Consider the following 18,377-nt stretch of genomic DNA (forward strand, 5'->3'; position numbering starts at 1 on the left):
TTATTTTCATAGCAGACAACAGGCAGCAGCAGGCAGCAACAGGGTAGCCTACTCACTGAAAGTAACATTTATTTAGGGAAGGTGTTATTTTCCTTAGGAATAAACACACTTGGGGGCCTAGCATCTCTTTATAAGCTCTTTACAAGCCAGTATAGCATCAGGTTACAGAGCCCATTCATATAATGTTTATAAGTTCTAGTGTTAATGCCCCTAATGGTGCTCCGGTGTAGAAGGCAAGACACATCAACGTAAATCTTTTGATTAGTTTGTGAAAAGACAAACACTGGGCATGAGGCAAGGAAAGAACTACTTTCTGTAACATTTAGATCAAGAGGAAACAGTCCATGAAAGGAACTTTCTAGCTTCCTGTCTTTTCACAGCCCATGATTTGGTGGGAGTTGGTAAAGTTAGCAAAAGGGGAAAAAACCAAAATTCACAGAAGAGTAGTAAAACTTAACTGCCCATAAACCACCACTTTTCTCAACTTTTAGGTCAGGCGCCATGATGCTGTAAGATTCTGCCCCACTGCAGCAGTTCAGTGTTTCTAAAATGCCTTAAAAAGGTTTATGAGGGCCTGAAATATGACTTTCACACTGGCTGGGATGACTCTGTTTAAATGCTTTCCCTTCTCGATGGCTCTTGATGTTCCTGGTTTTTACTCCCAGCTGGATTATAGAAGTTTAGCCAAAGAAAAGAGTGTGACCTAGATGCTGCAACAGCACTGGCCTGGAAGCTTGGTGATCTTACTTTTATTCCTTTCAAATTTTAGGATGGATAGCAGAAAAAAAAAAAAAGTTTATCTTCTTTTTTGATTTCTAAAGAGAAACTTCAAAATAATAAAATTAATACTTGGCTAAGTAACTGAAGATACTGACTGCAGCAACCCCTTGCTAAACCATGTACCTTCAGCAGAGATATAAAAGATATTACAATAAATACCTGTAGCTCAGCTGTACATCTGACAGCTCTGTGCATGTAAGTGCATCCACTAAGACCTTCTGAAGTTATACGTCATACTGTAACATAATCAAATGTTTTCTGAGTTAGTGAGACCTAAAAGTTTTGTCCATCAAGTAAACTACTAGGATTGGTCACAGGCAACCTTCCCTTGCCCTAGCCTATTTCCATTGTCCAGTAGAATTAGATAGGCTACTGGGGTTCAAGATAAACGGAATTTTTATGTTTGCCCTATACCAGAGATGCATATGAGGGTAGCTGATGTTATACAATAGTCAGATAGCAAGCCTGAGCTCTCAAGCACCCTACTGACCTCCTCTGCAAAATGGGACTGAAGAAAGCATAAATTCCTCTTCTGGAGCAACAAGCATTCTATAAAGTTTCCCAAGATGAATTTTGGGTTCAGACTGAGGACCCTATAACCCCAAGTTCCCACATTTTCCTGCTTATTGTAATCTGCACCCTTTTTCTGTACTGCTTTACTGTTTCTACATCTGGTTCTCTGTTTCAACAACTTCCTGGCTGATCATACATACTACTTTCAACACGTAGTTCTTCAGCAAAGATGATACCAGCTGGGGCAGCTAAAACTAGTGCAATCTTTGGGGTTTTTTACACAGGCTTGCAAAAACCCTCAGAAGACTTTATACTATCATGAATTAGACAGCATTTAGTTATTTCTAGAAAATGGTAACAACTTGGGGTTAAAAAAATTGCTTTAGGACCCTTGGCAATATCACACAATCAGGTTCAACACACCTAAAACTGGCTGGCTCAATCTTTTCTCTGTAACCAGTGCAGGAAAAAAATAGGGTCATTCAGAGAAACATTTAGAGCTCTGGTACCTTAAAATACTTCGTAGACAATTCTCCTCTTATTAAGGGAGCATGAGAGGATAGAGTAAGTGACTAGCTGTAGGCCATGATCCTTTTTCCCCTTAAAGCTATGTCTTCAATAAAAACCTGAGATCCTCTCATTTTTCCCAGGGAGGCATCAACGTTTGAAATAAGAACAAACAAAAATGTAGGCTACTCTTTTCCAAAATAATTAATGTGTTTCAGACTATGAAAAAAGTAAGAGAGCTGTACTCTGGAAAGTTGGGTCACTTTTGGGGTGGAAAGTGCAATTCCCTGAAACTGGAGGTAAACTCTTTAGAAATTGCAATCTGAAAGTAAACATTAGTTTCTTGTCTCCATACATACACTATGGAAGAATATTAAGAGTTAATCCTTTAAGTCAATGGAATATGGGTAAAATAATGCTAACTTGCCAAAAACTGAAAAGTTTTTGGATTTATTTTCATGTTTTATAGAATATCAGGTTAAAAGCACCTTCCAAATTCAATCTAAGCTGCTTGTGTTGCATCTGTTTGTCAACACAGGCCTATCCAAGAAAAGCAGCAGTACAGGCAGCATATAAAGAGGGCTCAGAACATCAGTGTGTCACTTCCAAAGCTAAAAAAATGGGGATTTGCAAGGAATTGCAATTCAATATTGGGGTTACCTGAACCTCAAACCAGAAGATCCTCTACAAGAGAAAAAAAGGAATGAGCAGTGGAACAATGTAGGGCACATACTGTTGTTTCCAGTTAGCTGAAGCTTGCTTCTAATGTAACAAGACAACATTCTTTTAATATTATTTATGAATATTCATTCCATCTTTCAGATCTTGTTTCTGAGTTATGCATGATTCTCAATTAAAGCCCTGAAAATACTAAATTCATGTATTTAACTTATACAAATTATATGAGTGGCCTACAGAGGAATATTTCTTAATTACAACACACTTCTGCAGGATAAGAAAACAAAACAATAATTTGTATCATTATAGTCAAATATTTTAAGACAAATTCTAGATAGACATTTCATGGTGCTGGTTTTTATTGTAATTCAGCCTCAAAAATTATCTTTTCAAAAGTGAAGCAACAAGTGAATTTAATCATTTGGCTCAATATTCTCTACTATAGTAATTTCAGTCACGAAACAGTAAAATTTGCCTGCTCTTCAGACACAATGGAGAGTGAAAATTAAATTTTTCCATTATCCAGATTTCTTTTTCTCCCCCTTTTTCTTTTTGAAGCTGCTGATTCATAAGGAGACAGGGGTCAGAGTTCAAAATGCTAGTCTTACCCTTCGGATACCAGCCACTTGGGAGTAGCTCGCTTCTACTGGCTCTCAGTTTTACTGCTGTAGACTACTTGATGACTCTTAAGAGTTAAGGGTAAAGGAAAATGTTAATGCAATCTCAGATATTAAGCTTCTTGCACTGCAGCCTTCCTCAGATTCTCCTCTTTGGTGCTTTCAAAAGAATCACTGACATAATTATAGTAACCCATATGCACAACAACACATACTGTGCATATACGAGAATGGTTCTTTAACAGATATGCCGCAAAGTTAATATTTTCACTCTGGCTTCCATACTTTCAAATAATTGTGGGAGTTTGGGGAGTTTTCTTGGTTTTAGATGTTGTGTTGGTATTTTGGTTTTGCTTTGTTGGTTTTAAGGTTTTTATGTTATGTTATGAAGAACCTTATTATGCTTAAATATATGACATAAAAGATGGTATTTTCAATAGAAGAGTTCTCATTCTCTCTCATGAAATGGTAACATTATATATAATTTTGAAATCTTGCATTATCTTTACCCTTAAAATACGGATCTCTGCTATTCCTTGTCCCAGTGATAGTAACTTAATTCTAAAAATAGCAAGAACACAAAACTTGAATAGATAAAAATATCACTGAGCACTGGTGTTCTCCCCTCCCTGCATATATTTCTGCACTTCAAACTTGCTTCTTTGATTAATGAGTATGTCAACTTAACAACTCTGTCACAGAAGGCAACATTGCACCAGCCAGGAAACCTGACTTACTGCCCTGGCACCCTACAAATCTGTGGCCAAAATACATTTCAGTTATGGAGCCAACAGATACCACCACTATGAGCAGCAAGGAAACACCCCATTTTCAGCTGTGGCTGGGAATACTGTTGCAAAGCACGGAGACAGAGCCAGCAAAGAGAGGAGCAGGATGAGAAGAAAAAAAAAGGCATTTACAGCTTTAGAAACATGTGATGTAAAAATGGCTGCCATTTTCTGAATTCCCTTTGCTCCCAAAGAGCTTTCAATCGTGTCTTCCGATTTACAGGCAAATGACATCTGTTGACACCACAGAAATAACACAGCTGAAAAAACGTAATACACCTGAAAAAGAGTAATACAGATCCTACTGTGGCTTTCAGATAGTCATTATCTACATAATCATCAATAATGATGTAATGACACAAAAATAGGCCACTCTCTTCCCTCCAGTTTCCAGGAGTTTACATGGCTCCCTAATTACTCCACTTTCACCAGGCTGTTACTGTGAAGGAAGGGGTAGACACATCTAACCTGAGGAGTAGTCAAAATTACTTGGATCTGTATCATCCTTATTATGATGTTTGTCCTTTGCATTCTCTTTAACATGTCCTTTGCTTCACTTTAACATGAAACCAGACCTACAGAAACCAGACTTAGCTATCACTGATTCAACGGCAGCCTAAAATTTAATAGAAAACAAATTCATGAATGTAATTGCAGGGAACATTCAACTACTGTATGACCAAAAGCTGGGGGTGGGAGGACATTTTAGCCACGTTTCTTGACAAGTGATGGACAGCTCCTGAAACTGAAAGCAATAGGTTTCTAGTCCTAGGGGTATTGCCTTCAAATATGTCTATGTTCTCAGGGTAGATCAGTTTTCCCTGCTGCAGGCATCCTGCTGAGAGGTGAGGTCCCAAGCAAAACACAGGAATCTGACTGCAAGCCTTTGAGGTGGCAGGAGCCAAAGGAGGTTCAAAGACAAGGCTGGCTGGTGGGCAGCACCTCTGAGTATTGCAGAGGTTAGAGGTTAGTAAAGCAGGAGCCACTGGCCAATAAAACAGTGTTTGGAGAGCCCAATCTACAGATAAATTGCGGATCTGTTTACACCTTTCCCAGCTTTCTGAGTTACACACACTGATGCTTCCCACTGTGATCTTGTCCTCTGTCCACCAGCATCTCCCTTCCTTGGCAGCTGCCCTGCTCTCTGCTGGTTGGCTTTATAACATGCCTCAAGGATGCTTGGAAACTTTTAATCAGCATCCAGCATCAAAAATAAATAAATAAAAGCACAACCGCTTTTATTTGTGTCAACTGCTGCAACAAGATCTCGCTTGTTTGAGATTTCCCATGACTGCTGTACTAATGCTGGGAGAATAGAAGCTTAAATTCCCTTGATTAGAGAAACTAAACACAAAGCGAGCCCAGTGCCAATCACACACATGAAAGGACAGCTTTCTGAAGGAAAAAAAAAATCTAGGTAGGGTTACCATCATATTATAGCAGTGAAAAATCAGCAAATACCTCAATTTTAGAGCTTAAGCTCTATACCAGGAAGAACTTGCCCTTTTGATGAAGACATGTCTTGCTCAGTTTCCTGTAAGCTATATAGCTCTGTTTTATACAAGCACAAACATAATACACATACCCCCATACACACAGTTCTCAACACTGGAAAACTTTAACGACAGACATTACTGCCAGCATTGCCTGAATACAAATATATCTTACTGACTTCTGGAAGGATAAAAGTGAAGGACAGCAGTCATGAGGTTTTTTCCATATCTACTTGAAAAATTCCATTTAGAACATGGTGCTGCTTTTTTCCTCTGCACTTTAAAAATAACTGATCTTAGCTCAAGCTATTTAAAAATACTTCATCCTTCATGGCTCAAAGTGCACATGACTGCATGGCTATCCGATGAAATAGGTAAGGTGATTATTAATCATTGGTTGTGATAATACTATGTGGTAGTCACACTGCAATGGAACAGGGTTGAAAATAATTTTACATGAACAAAACAGTTGATAAACATCAACAAGAGTTATTTATTTCTTCTCAGCAAACGTGAAACACCATGATATCCTTTACTGCATGAAATTGAATTTTGTAAAAAAAGAGAATTAATCTCAAAGATAAATATTAAGGCTTATTACATAAATCCTTGCTACCCAAAAAAAGGTGGAAAGTACTAAGCAGCATTTGCATATTTATTATGTATTAATCTTTTGCTTCACCTGAACAATTAAAAATGTGAGGAAGGAGCTGTTTTCCCTCTCCCCTTGATACATTCTGGCTACTACACATAGGCAGCAACACACCAGAAACAAAACCAGTGGTGAGAGGAAGAGTGCAGAGCCTGGGCTGGTGTTGCTAACTTACTGAAACATTTCAGACAGTTGGTTCATGGCCACGTTTAACCTAATCACTAGATTCAGGATCAGGAAAGTTTCTCCCAATGCCTCAACAGGTACCGCTGATATTTTTTGCTTTTGTTTGCTACAGTGTTGGGAAGCATATTTATGATAGACTGCACTGTGTGAGGGAAAAGAGATGAAATATTCTGTGGACCCCCTGGGACCGGAATTCCACTACCACCTGAATCTGCAGGAAACTGGATTTCTTAATCTTAACCATAATCTGACAACTTCTATCCATGATTCCCTACTTCATCCTTAGTATCCTGGAATATGCACGCCCTCTGTAGTCCTCCTCTCCAGAGCATCTCTACAGATTTAAGTCACCAGGATAGAGTATGTATTGAAAGACAACTAATGCCAGGTGCCATTTTAATTTCTAAAGAGCATTCAGAACTGTCACTAATGAAAAAAAGAAAGGAAAAACTTAAAAAGGAGCAAAAGGGAAAGGAAGAAGCCAACCCCTAGATACAAATTACACCATTTGCAAGCCGAAGGGAATTACAATATATTCTTAAACAGCCCTCTATTCAATTCATAACAAAGAAACATAATTTTCCCACATACAGGCACCTAAGAAACTATTGGATATATCTGCATAATTTACAAAGATTAAAGGAAAAGCTGTCTAAAGATTACCTGGCAGCAGATTATTTCTACAGAACATGTAAAACCTTTCTAATTTAAAAGACAAACGTTCCTACTGTGTTGCAAGATATATTTGATTTAGTCATTAAAACATGATCCAGGACTTCCAAATTCCATTATTAATCTTATGATTTGGCCTTGCACAAGTTAATTTATGTATCTATCTACTCATCAGTAATATGGATACAAGACCGAGGCGTATTTACTACCACTACTGAATATACTCACATGTAAATTACTATAGCACTGCAGTGTAGTTATGCTATACAGATAAATGCTGAAGTTGTAACACTTTCAATAATGAAAGGGGCTAAGTGGAGCAAGGGGATTTGATAAATGTGATGTGGTACACACTAAGCAGCAGTAGAGGAAAAGCAGAGAGTAACAAAGAGAGTGGAACACCAGGAGATATGCTTAATCATCAATTTGTCTGCAGCTAAATGCTTCATGTGTGCAACAGAATATTTTCAAATATTTTTTCTAAAACTACACGCCTTTCCAATTTTTGGATCATCTGGGTTTATTTGTAGTCTATCCAAGCTGTGTATAGCAACCTGAAAAGTGTAAGTAGCAAAAATTCACTGTGCAACAAGATGCAAACTCTTAAAATACGGACTCTCAAAATCTAATCTTAAAAACAAACAAGAAAATTGTCTTAAAATAGCATAATTTCCCTCTTACAATTAAGTTTCACCTTTTGTTGTTTAGAAGCTGCCAATGTAGATACAAAAGCAGCCCAACTGTGTCTTATAAAAATTATTCGTTGAGGTGCTGATTGGTCTCAAATTTTGTAGCTCTTTCTCAGAGATGCCATGAAGACAGTTTTCTTCATTCTGAAAAGCAACAAGGTAGGACACACAAGAAAAAAATCTAGGATAAGGATACTCTCTGCAACAAATGAAGGGAGTGGGGAGCAATGAAAGTCTCATATATAAATGCCAAGGATTCTACAACTCCCATGGTGATCCTGGCAGTAAGCCAGGAAAAAGTTTTCTCTTTCCTTTGCTGTTTGCAGCAACAAATCTTTCTTCTGGGGGAGGGGTGAGAGGGCTGGAACTAACTTCACTGCATCTGATAAGATGGCAAATTGTCCAGGCCTGACATTTATGGGGGACCCAGAGCTCCACTGAAGCACTCTGGGAGGATTAAGGCAGGGTTAGCCTCTGCAGTCACGCTCCTTAAAATGCTACAAATAGCAGACAGATGAAAGTTTGCCTAAATTTGATAATGATGAGTCTAAGGAACCCTGAGACAGAAGCTGTCCCCTGTCAGGGAAAGAACTGCAGCTGTAAGTTTAATATTCTCATTAAAAGGACTTGTAAAAATCTAACTATGCTCAAAGAGCTTCCAGTGTCCAGATATTGAAATGAATTTCTGTTTAATTGGTTAACAAGGACTAAATCCCATCTCTTTTATGTAAGTTGCACCACCCACAGAAAAACTCCACCACCCATTTGCTTTAACTCTATCCAAGACCATTTCACTGCAAGAATGGGATGTTTCACACGCTGGCAGTGATTGCCTGGAGCCAGCAGAAAGGCTCATATAGCTGTCAGCAAGCTGATAAGAGCTGAAATTACTCTACAGAACTCTCTTTAAAGAGGAGCCAAAGAAGCACATTAAATGAAAAGGAGGAGGGGTCAGAAAAGCCAGCCACTCATGTTATTTTAACGTGGCACTAAAACAAGTCATTGATTTATGTATATGTCTTCAGCTCTGTTTGACCTGGAGTCTGAACTTTTCTTAAGGTCAGGGCTGAGGCACATGGGACATGCACTACAAAAACCACAACCGCTTGTCCAGGTATTCTGACTGTGGGAACAAACATTGCAAACTACATGCTTTCTATTCACATTTTTTACACTGAATTTACATTCCTTTTTAGTTTTTAATTGTCCACGTGGGCTGAAAACACAAGAGGTTGTGAGTATCTAAAACTTTAATTTGTGAAAAGCAAGAATGCTGCATGGCCACTATTTGAGAAAGTACCTTGTGGGGCTTCAGGAAAGTGAATTACCCATTCATCCAAAGGAGGAAACTATATATCACAGTCAGTATTCTCCCACTGAAGTGTTTGGCAGCCAGCGAAGTCAAGATGCACTGTGAAAACCATTGATGATCTGACAAGGTTATTCCACAAGGCATTATAACACCAAGGTCTTATGTAAACCCAAGTCCTGAAGTTGCATTACTGTGCCTGCACCAGGTCTGACCAAATGGCCTTCTGCTCCCATATTCTCTCTGACAATGCTCTGACAAGCAGGTACCTTAGGAACTCCCCTCCCACAGACACAGCAGGCGTAAGCCACCACTTCCATAAAGTACTCTACAGCTTTCAGAACTCCGCAATGCAAGAACTCCTAAGGCAGAGGATGTATCTTTGCATTCATCTCTGACAGATTTTCCTTCTCTGGATTTCTTCATTCTGCCATTATGTCAATAAAACCCCTTCACTCTCACAAAATGATGATGCAGTGATCTCACAGACTATCTACCAGTTCTATGAGAAGATCATCTCCTTTTTAATTTTTTTAGACCACATTCCCAGTAATACAAGTCTTATGAAACATGAAAAGAAATTGTATCAAACATTGTAGAGTCATATCCATTCACTTTTTTTCATGACATTCTTATAGTTCTGTACTATATTCTTGCTTCACCTCATCGCCAATTGGTCATTTTCAAGATGAAGAGTGTTAGGCTATTTAATTACTCTTCTCTTAAAACTTTTGATCATCCTTGTTCTATAATATCCTTTTTAAGATGGGAGAGACATAACTACAAACCATATTCATGGTGCAGACATAAAATAGATTTACATGGTGTCGTAGTATTTTCCATCTTGTTCCCTACCTTTTTTCTAAAAATTCTTGATTCTTTTGGTTTTGGTTTGTTGTGATTTTTTTATTAAAACTGACCACAGAATTTATACTTTCACATAACTACTTATTACAGCTCCAAGAATTCTTTTCCAAGTGATTGTAGCTACTTGAGAGGCCATAACTGCCTATGAGAAGGCTGTTTTAAATTGCTTGTATACCCCTTTCTTTGTATACTGAATTTAATTTGTCACTTTATCATTTGGTCATGCTGCATCTGAATTTCTGTGGCCTAAAGTGTGCCAGTTGCAAATAAAACCTTTCCCAAAGCAGATCATTCATAATGGGTAAATGCAAGTGGTTTTCTCTGACTATTAACTCAAGCTGCAATATTCCCTTAAAAAGCCATGTTGTTCTGGGATGCTTACCTTCTACACAGCTACATAGCTTTATGGAATTTCTTATCTCCAACATCTCCATCTCTCTGTAAGTTTGATTGAAATTGAGCAGTAACAGATATTAGAAGAGAAATCAGCATGCACATTGTATGTGATCATACCCTTGTTTCCTTAGGAAACCAGGATGGAAAGAATTCCCGTGCTCAAGAACACTTGCTCTTCATTCTTATACCATCAGAGCACACAAAGTCACCCAGTCCTCCAGAACAGATATTAATTCAGAAGTTTTATTTTTGGGAGATGGGGAGTATTATAAATTCAAAAAGGAATAGGCACACAAAGCCTTCTTTTGAAAGTAAACTCTTTACCTCAAATCTGTTCAGTGAGAAAGAAAGCCTAACTAGAGGAATAACTCTTCTATTCCCATTACACAGTACTTCCATCTTCTGATCCTATGCCTTAATGAGTCTAGTCCCATTGAAAGACTTCTAAGTATGTTGCTATTAAATGAGGAAAACTATTTACAAGATGCTTGTATATTCAGGTAGACTGAGTCATCTCACAAAAACAGGAGGAAAAAGGCACAGAGGCTGAGATGCAAGCTGAGGAAAACGTTCATATCAGTTAGAGACATCTATATATAAACTACACTGCTGAAACATGTTTCCAGAGACTTAACAGGCTTTCAAACGAAAACTTATTTCACACTTCAGGAGCAAGATAAAATTTCAGATTTTACTCTCTATCTACAGGTCTACTACATTTACTTCTATTTCTTGCCCCTCCACTTCTAGAACTTTGCTGTTACCTGGGTGCTGGTTAGAGGTGCAGAGAAAATGAATGCATATAGTCTGCTACATCAGAAGCTGTGTAGCTGAGCTGCTTATCAGCTTGCCTCTGGGCACTTCTGCCAGCGCTTCAGACTCCATATGGAACTATTTGTGAAAGGGGGATAGTTCAAGGAAGCTTCAAAGAAAATGAGAATGACAACATTACTGTAGAAAACAGACAAGACAGCAATCCCAGAGATGCGTAAGTTTCATCCAGGCTGCTATTAATTTTAGCAGGTCAACTTGCAGAGACTGGTTTTGATGGTCAAAATGTTGCAGTTTTTAAGAGCCATCACATGCTAGTCTCCAATTTTCAGAAACATAGGCTGTACATGTAGTATTGAAAATATGTAACAATTTTTTATAACAGTGTAGACTAGGCTACAAGCAGAGAAACTATTCCCTTCTGTGAAGAAAGACAGGAAATTGAGCCAGGAATTGTTGAGAGCGAAATTTTCTGCAAGTTTGAACAATAAAAGCATAAGTTAATACAGCTAATTCCCAGAGATCTCAGTGCAATCAGGTATAATGCAGGACAGTAGAATTAATTTTGATTTCCCACACTCTTTCCCAGTGTATACCATGTACTGTCTGATAAAACAACTGAGTAAAATGAAATTGTGTTATAGGAAATCACAGCTCAGATCGTATCAGTCACAGATCCTATTAGATGATGTCTCCATAACTAAAACACCTGTATTTAATCCTCTTCATGACAGTATTGTGTGATGCCCACGATAGGTGTACAAACTATAAGAAAATACTTTCAAATACAAGTTCTTATATAATTTAAATGTAATGACTTCTCTTTAAGAGCTTTCCTCTCTTCTCCAGCAGATGTATGGCTAGAAGTATCTCCAAAAACAAAGCAAAAATATAAGCGTAGAGAAAATTTTACACATTAAAAGCAGACAATCTATTTCAACTTGAAAAAAATTACATATATGTTTGTGCATGTATATATGTTTTTGTCTACATTTTAACCTTGATGGACGATCTCCAGAAAATCAATTGTAATAAAATACTGCAAAAAGATTACCTAGTCCACAAAGAAAATTGGCAAGCTAACATTTACAATAATATTTGTTTTAAGTATGGTGTTTTCCAACTAAGGATAAGAATTATGTCATGAGACAACACTGAAACCAATGTAATCAGACAGCAAGGCTTCAATTCCACAAAGGTTATCAGATGTAGAAACTCTCTTAGGTATGATGAATGCATGCATCAGCCCACTAAAACCCAGGAGAAATTTAGAGCAAAGATTTGTTCTAAAGATAGGATGATCTCAACCATACACATCAACTGATCTCAACCCTATATGTCAACTGGATTCTTAATTTAGTGAAAAAGTACATTAATCGGTAGGTGCTTGCACAACATATTTCAAAGTCTTTATCAAAAATTTATAGTGTCCCCCAGTGGAATTCTTTTGTGCAATAAAACCAGTTTTTGAAATAAAACCTAAATACAACCTAACCACAAAGGAAACCATGAGAAGTTGTAAGACAATTTTCATACCAATTTTAATAAAAGCTCTTTGCAAAGATCACATTTGCCCCATTTTAACATCAGTTGCAAACCCATCTTTTTATAACTGTTATATCAAACTCCAAGTGTTCCACAATGTGAAAACAAGAAAGAACATAACCATTGTGATCTAACTATCTATGTTTCCATCTCAATAAGAGCAATGCTCGGTGAAAACTAGAGTGGGACTGGAAAAAACAAACATACCAAAAGACCAGTGTCAGTCATTCCACTTGACAAAAAACAAGCATCAAAATACTGTATATCAAGTGTTATTAGCCCTTGAAGTTGAAGGAGCAAAAAAAGGGGCTTAAATATTATTGAGAAATAGGGGTTACTTGCAAAATCGGAATATTTCAAAGCTTTTGTTGCCCTTCCATGGCTAAGTAGCATGAAAAACTGCTATAGATCACATCTGAAAACATGTATAAATCACTCCAGTTCTTTTGCAGATTCATTCCATAAATGGCTATTAGTTGAGTTTCATTTCAATAATTCTTTGCCCAAGAAACAAAATAGAGTACTTGTGATAAATTCATGTTTCTTCTGAACTACCCTTTAGCACCAGTCTCCTCAAGAAATTCATTCCAACTTCAAATTCTCTCTTCTATCACTTCAGCCTCATTATGTGAATCTTTATTCATTCATCCCTGTACATTGCTGCTGAAGTGAAGACACTGAAAAAATCTGAGATGATGTTTTGTCTAGCCAGAAAGTCCTAGGATACTTTCCCAAACCATTTAAACTGAAAACCAGAAAGTAAAGTGTGCAACTGCTCCCTACTGTGAGACTGAGGAGGAGAAAGGAAACAAAAAATTGTAGCACAGGTGTAGTATTAGTGCACATTTATCAATAAGGAAAAGCAATTATGTTACTGGTAATCCACACAGTATCAGTCACCAAGATCTTTTCACCACGTTAGATAGCTAGAACAGAGAACCATGTATCAGCAACGGAATTTCACTGGGATTTTGCCTTGTAAATAAGGCTGACAGGATGTGAAATGTATGGATTGCATGTTTAAATATTCTTAATATGCAGATAGAAATAAATTCATAAAGACAAGAGGAAGGCAGGCCTTATGATTTTATCCTATTACTTTTACTATCAAAACACACAACTATATCCTTAACAAAAGCAAGAAGATGTGAGAGGAAGCTTTAGAAAAATATACTTCAGTCAACAGAATCACATTTTCCAATGATGTTCAGGGATGCTTTGAACATCCCTGACTACTGCAATGACTACTGCAAACCATCTATAATCCAAAAAAACTCCCTCCAGACAGAGACTATTATTAGTATTATTATTAGAGCATTATTAGTATTAAAATATTTTCTATTTTAACTTAATTTTATGGAGTTACAGATAACATAAGTAATTTATACATCATCCAAATTTAGGGAGTTATTGTTAGTTTGTTTCACTGTGAATGTTTAAGGGGTTTGTTTGTTTGTTTTCATTTCATTTGCTTGTTTTTTACAGACTGTATTGTTTCCTTGTTTTATACTTTGAAATTAGTGTTTAAGCTGCCCATAACATCAAGTGCATTCTCCATAGATGGAGAACACTATCCTGAAATGATGATTTTATGTTTTTAGTAAAATGGACAACAAGAAAAGTAATGCACACTTTAACAGATGACTAATGTCAGTTTTTAAACTTTATTATGCAAAACTCCCTAGTGTTAACATCTCTAAAGCAAAATTGCATCTCTAGGAGCTGTAATGCCAAGGCTACTTTATCACCTGTGTTTCTGGTGGTACGCCTTGCTGCCAGCAGGCTCCACCAAAATGGTTCATTTGTGTGAAGACACTAAAGAGAAAGGAGACCCCTGACGGCTGCTGTGGTATTTGCACACTCTTTGTACACAGAATGAAGTTGGCAACAGAATTCAAGTGTGAAAGACATTTACTTCTTAATTTGAGAGTCTATTTTCTCTACACGTATGAGTATTAATATACACCATGCAACTTTTAGCACTGCCTAAGTAGAAGTAACTAGAGTGTTTTAGGCTACACCCTGAAAAATCATGTGTTGGCTCACTTTTTACAAGGACCACACAAAAGACGACTTTGTCACTAAGGCTGGGTAAGGGAATTTCAGAAACATGACTTCACAATTCTTGCAGAAATTTGACTGCAGAAATTCCATGTGTCTTTAAAAGTCACTCGAGATCAGACAGTTAACTTTTTCCTTTCATACCTCGCTCTTACTTCCTCTATGTTTTTCCTGATGAGGAACTGAGGCGATAATAAGAGTATCTTCCTACCTTATAACAATATATGCTCAGGTACAATAAGATGTCAAGGATGAAATATCCTAGATACAAGTGTACCATATATGTTAATATCTTCTTTGCTGGCCTGAAAATGTAATCTATATATTCCAACCACCAAAGGAACAATGTGCTTGAATCCTAGCCCCTAATCTGACAGCATAACTTCACAGTTTGTGAAAATTCTCATATGGCTAAAAGTCCTCATTGCTGAGCTTGCTCTTTCTGTGTCAGGTCTAGAATTAGAGCAACTTATGATGATAGTGTCCATAATAACAAGGCCAGTAATAAACAGGAATTAGCATCAACTGGAATTGTAGTAAACTAGGAGACATTTCTTATACACCCAGCCGACTCAGGGTTCCTTCACAAGTTTGGACAGTTCATGGTCTCCGCTCTTCTCTTATTTTACCAAATAAGTAAAACATCCCTCTCAGAGGAATGATATTTAAAACCTTTTGGACTTAATGCTTCTCTCACATTCTAAGTAATTAAAACTTACCTACAAACCAAAGCTCCTTCTGAGATAAAGAAAAGACTCTTGAACATCTTTAATGCAATTTAAATACCATGTAGAAAAAAGAAACAAATATACACTGTGATTTCAACAGAAATATGTTAATAGATGTGAATAGACAGTACATTTAAATTCAAGAAGAGCTTCTGTCCCATTGGAAAATTATGGTGAATGCAGATGTTTAGCATAAGGAAAGAATAGGGTCAAATAATCAAAATATTAACATGAGAGTACAGTGGATGTTTCTGCATTCCAACAGCTTTCAGAGCAAGGCCGGTATATGAACCTACACTCCAACTGTAAATAAAGGAAAATAATTTTAACACAGTACATTATTTTACCTGTCTTTGCATTTCTTCAATCTGTCGCTGGGGGATACTTTGCAGAATACTATACATTTCAGGCATCTTTTCTTCAGGGATGACAACAGAGGCCCTATAAGCAAAAAACAGAAAACAAATGGCAGGAGGAGAAGAAAGAAATTCTACACTAAAAGATGTTAACTGCTTCTCTAACCCCGAATTTTTTACTATTTTAATAAGACATATTCAAAAGACATGAGCAGAAAGAAGCAGTCTTCTGTCAGTGTAATGAATTACTCTGTAGCAGTTCCTCCACACCACCAGCCAGTTTGCCCACAGATAATGTTGCTAAAGTCTGTAGACTGATCTGTCCAGACAATCTAATAACTATGGAAGGGACAGAGACCCAGAAATCCTGAATTCTCATCTTTGGATTGCTACTGAGTTGCTGTCAGCAGAGATTTTTGGATTGACAAAACAGTAATAGGATATACAGTGTAAAACTAGTAATTTTTACACATACTATCCCAAGATCACATAACTGGGCATAGGGCACGCATAGAAATATAATCCAAGCTCCTTACACAGTGTACTCAGCTACAAAATAATTATACCTTTCCATCTCAGATTAATTTGGGAATCATGATGCAAAATAGAGAATTTACACTTCTGTGATGCAATCTTTAGCATATACTTTTAAGAGCCTGAATGGAGACCAGTCCTCATTGAATTCAAGGACAAGATAATAAAGCAAAACTGTTTCAGAAAAAATATGACTGGCTACAGAATAATCAAATGCTCTATCTGTCTCATTTATTTTCCTCTCCTATTTTTGATACACAACATATCAAGGGTAAATACTGTGTGTATCTTACTCTGCTTTCTACTCCATGTAGCCCCCAGTACACTTCACTCATCACACAGATTTTACTCAAATCACTGAAGGTAATGAAGTATCTAATGAAGCAGTATGATATACAACAGTGAGGGTACAGACCTCTTCCAGTCCAGAACCTCAGAGAAAGGTAAAATGTAGGAGTCAGCAATGATGACTGGGACACAGCCAGCTTGAAGAACATCACTCAGCACAGCCTGCCCCAGGCGGGCTCCACGTAGAACAACACAGAACGTAGACTCCTGTCAACAAAAGCATCCAACACACAAATGAGATAAAAAAAGGAAATGTCAGATTTGCATTGTGTGTCTACGTATATATGCATTATGTTTTCCTGTTCTTCCCCTCATAAAAAAAACAAGTCAAAAGGAAAACTGCCTTGCTCTGTGCAAGCAATATATTCTGTATTATTAGCTAATTAAAAATAATTATACAACTAATAAGTAGAGGGATGAGAAATCAGCTAGTGGGTCAATTCTATTCATTTTAATGGCCAAACTGCAAGAATTCTAATTGAGAGAACTCAAAGAGAAAAATAAGTTTAAAACATTTTGAAACTTTGGCATAACAAGATGAGCAACAATTAGTATGAACTTACTTGAGTACAAACTGTACAAAGCCAACTTAATTTTCTTCTGTTATAAGGTAATGTAGCTCTATGGATAGCAGGGAAGTGACAGACTTCATATCTCAATTTTAAAATTCATTTGACATTTTTGATAGCATTTTCAGAGACAAATTAAGAAATCTGGGGCTAGATGAGGTCCTCATAGGCTTTACAGTTACATAAATTACAGTCAGAGAACTCCAATAAAGAAGTTAGCAGTGGCTCACAAGTAAAAACAGTGACGGAGCAAGTAATCTATCCTAAGTACAACAGCATTCAATGTGTCCTTTAGTTAACTGAGTAGCAGAATTAAGACCACACTTATTAGATCTGACGACAGCTATGATTTTGTAGGATTAGCTGGTATAAAGGATAGCAGGATTAGACTTTGACATTATAGGGATAAATCAGCTAAAAATACTGATACGTGTAGGATTCAACACTTAGATAGAAATAACAAACTGCACAAACATAAAACATGAAGTAACTGGCTAGGATTTGAATTTTGCAGAAGAGGACATTACCTACAAAAGAAAAGGCAAAGAAAGGATATTCATGTGACAGCAATGTTGTACTGTTGAAAAAACAAACCAATCCACCCCCAGTAGTATTACAACACAAAAAGAAGAACAATTCACGAAACCTGAATGATTCAATCACTCTTCTCAGCAACTAAAGACCTCAGACAGAGCAGTGTTCAGTCTTGGGCAATGCACTTACAGTGGTAGGCAAAGGACGGCTACTTACCTTGTAAGTATGATCTACAAGGAAGAATTGACTACATCAATACTACTTATTCTGAAGGGGTGAGGACAGGAAGAAGGGAGCTTCAAAGACAAAAAAAAGTTGTTGCAAAAAGGAAGAACATAATCCACTTACTCACATCCATGACACGCAAGACAAAATGCCATGAGTTCAAACTGCAGCAGGGAAGATTTCTTGACTATGCCACGCTCACCTGTATATACGGACTTTAGTTCTCACTGCCACTGAAGAATCTTGCTACAGATTCAAGATTGCAAAATAAATGCTAGTAGAGTTCTGCTACACAACAAGGAAAAATCCTAAGTCAGTACTATCCCTAAGTTTAAGAAAGAAAAATTTTAAAGTTGATACAGGGGCTCCCACAGATAAGAAAACATCTTTCCAGCTTGTGTTCTGTGGCCTGAAGAAAAGGAGCCAGAAGCCTCAGTAGGGCAGCAAAACATCAAAATGGAACTAGGAAATACAAGGGGGTTTGCTGGCTCTTCACTTGTTTCCTACTGCAATCATAAGACCTGTGTTCATACCCATAGACTACTAAAAGCCTCAAAAA

The 18,377-nt window shown here is 37.2% G+C and overlaps 1 protein-coding gene across 1 annotated transcript in view; it reads right to left on the reverse strand.

The window, feature by feature from the left end:
* The window catches only part of EXT2 (exostosin glycosyltransferase 2), a 75,262-nt gene that overhangs the window by 43,145 nt on the left and 13,740 nt on the right, over positions 1 to 18,377 (reverse strand). The window contains exons 6-7 of the mRNA XM_027642219.1: positions 16,558 to 16,697; positions 15,600 to 15,693 (exon numbers count right to left, since the gene is read on the reverse strand). Coding sequence (XP_027498020.1) covers positions 15,600 to 15,693; positions 16,558 to 16,697 — 234 coding nt within the window. The remainder of the gene's footprint in view (positions 1 to 15,599; positions 15,694 to 16,557; positions 16,698 to 18,377) is intronic.

This window comes from Corapipo altera, unplaced genomic scaffold (genome assembly GCF_003945725.1).
Source record: "Corapipo altera isolate COAL_440 unplaced genomic scaffold, ASM394572v1 23b, whole genome shotgun sequence".
Classification (NCBI taxonomy): Eukaryota; Metazoa; Chordata; class Aves; order Passeriformes; family Pipridae; genus Corapipo; species Corapipo altera.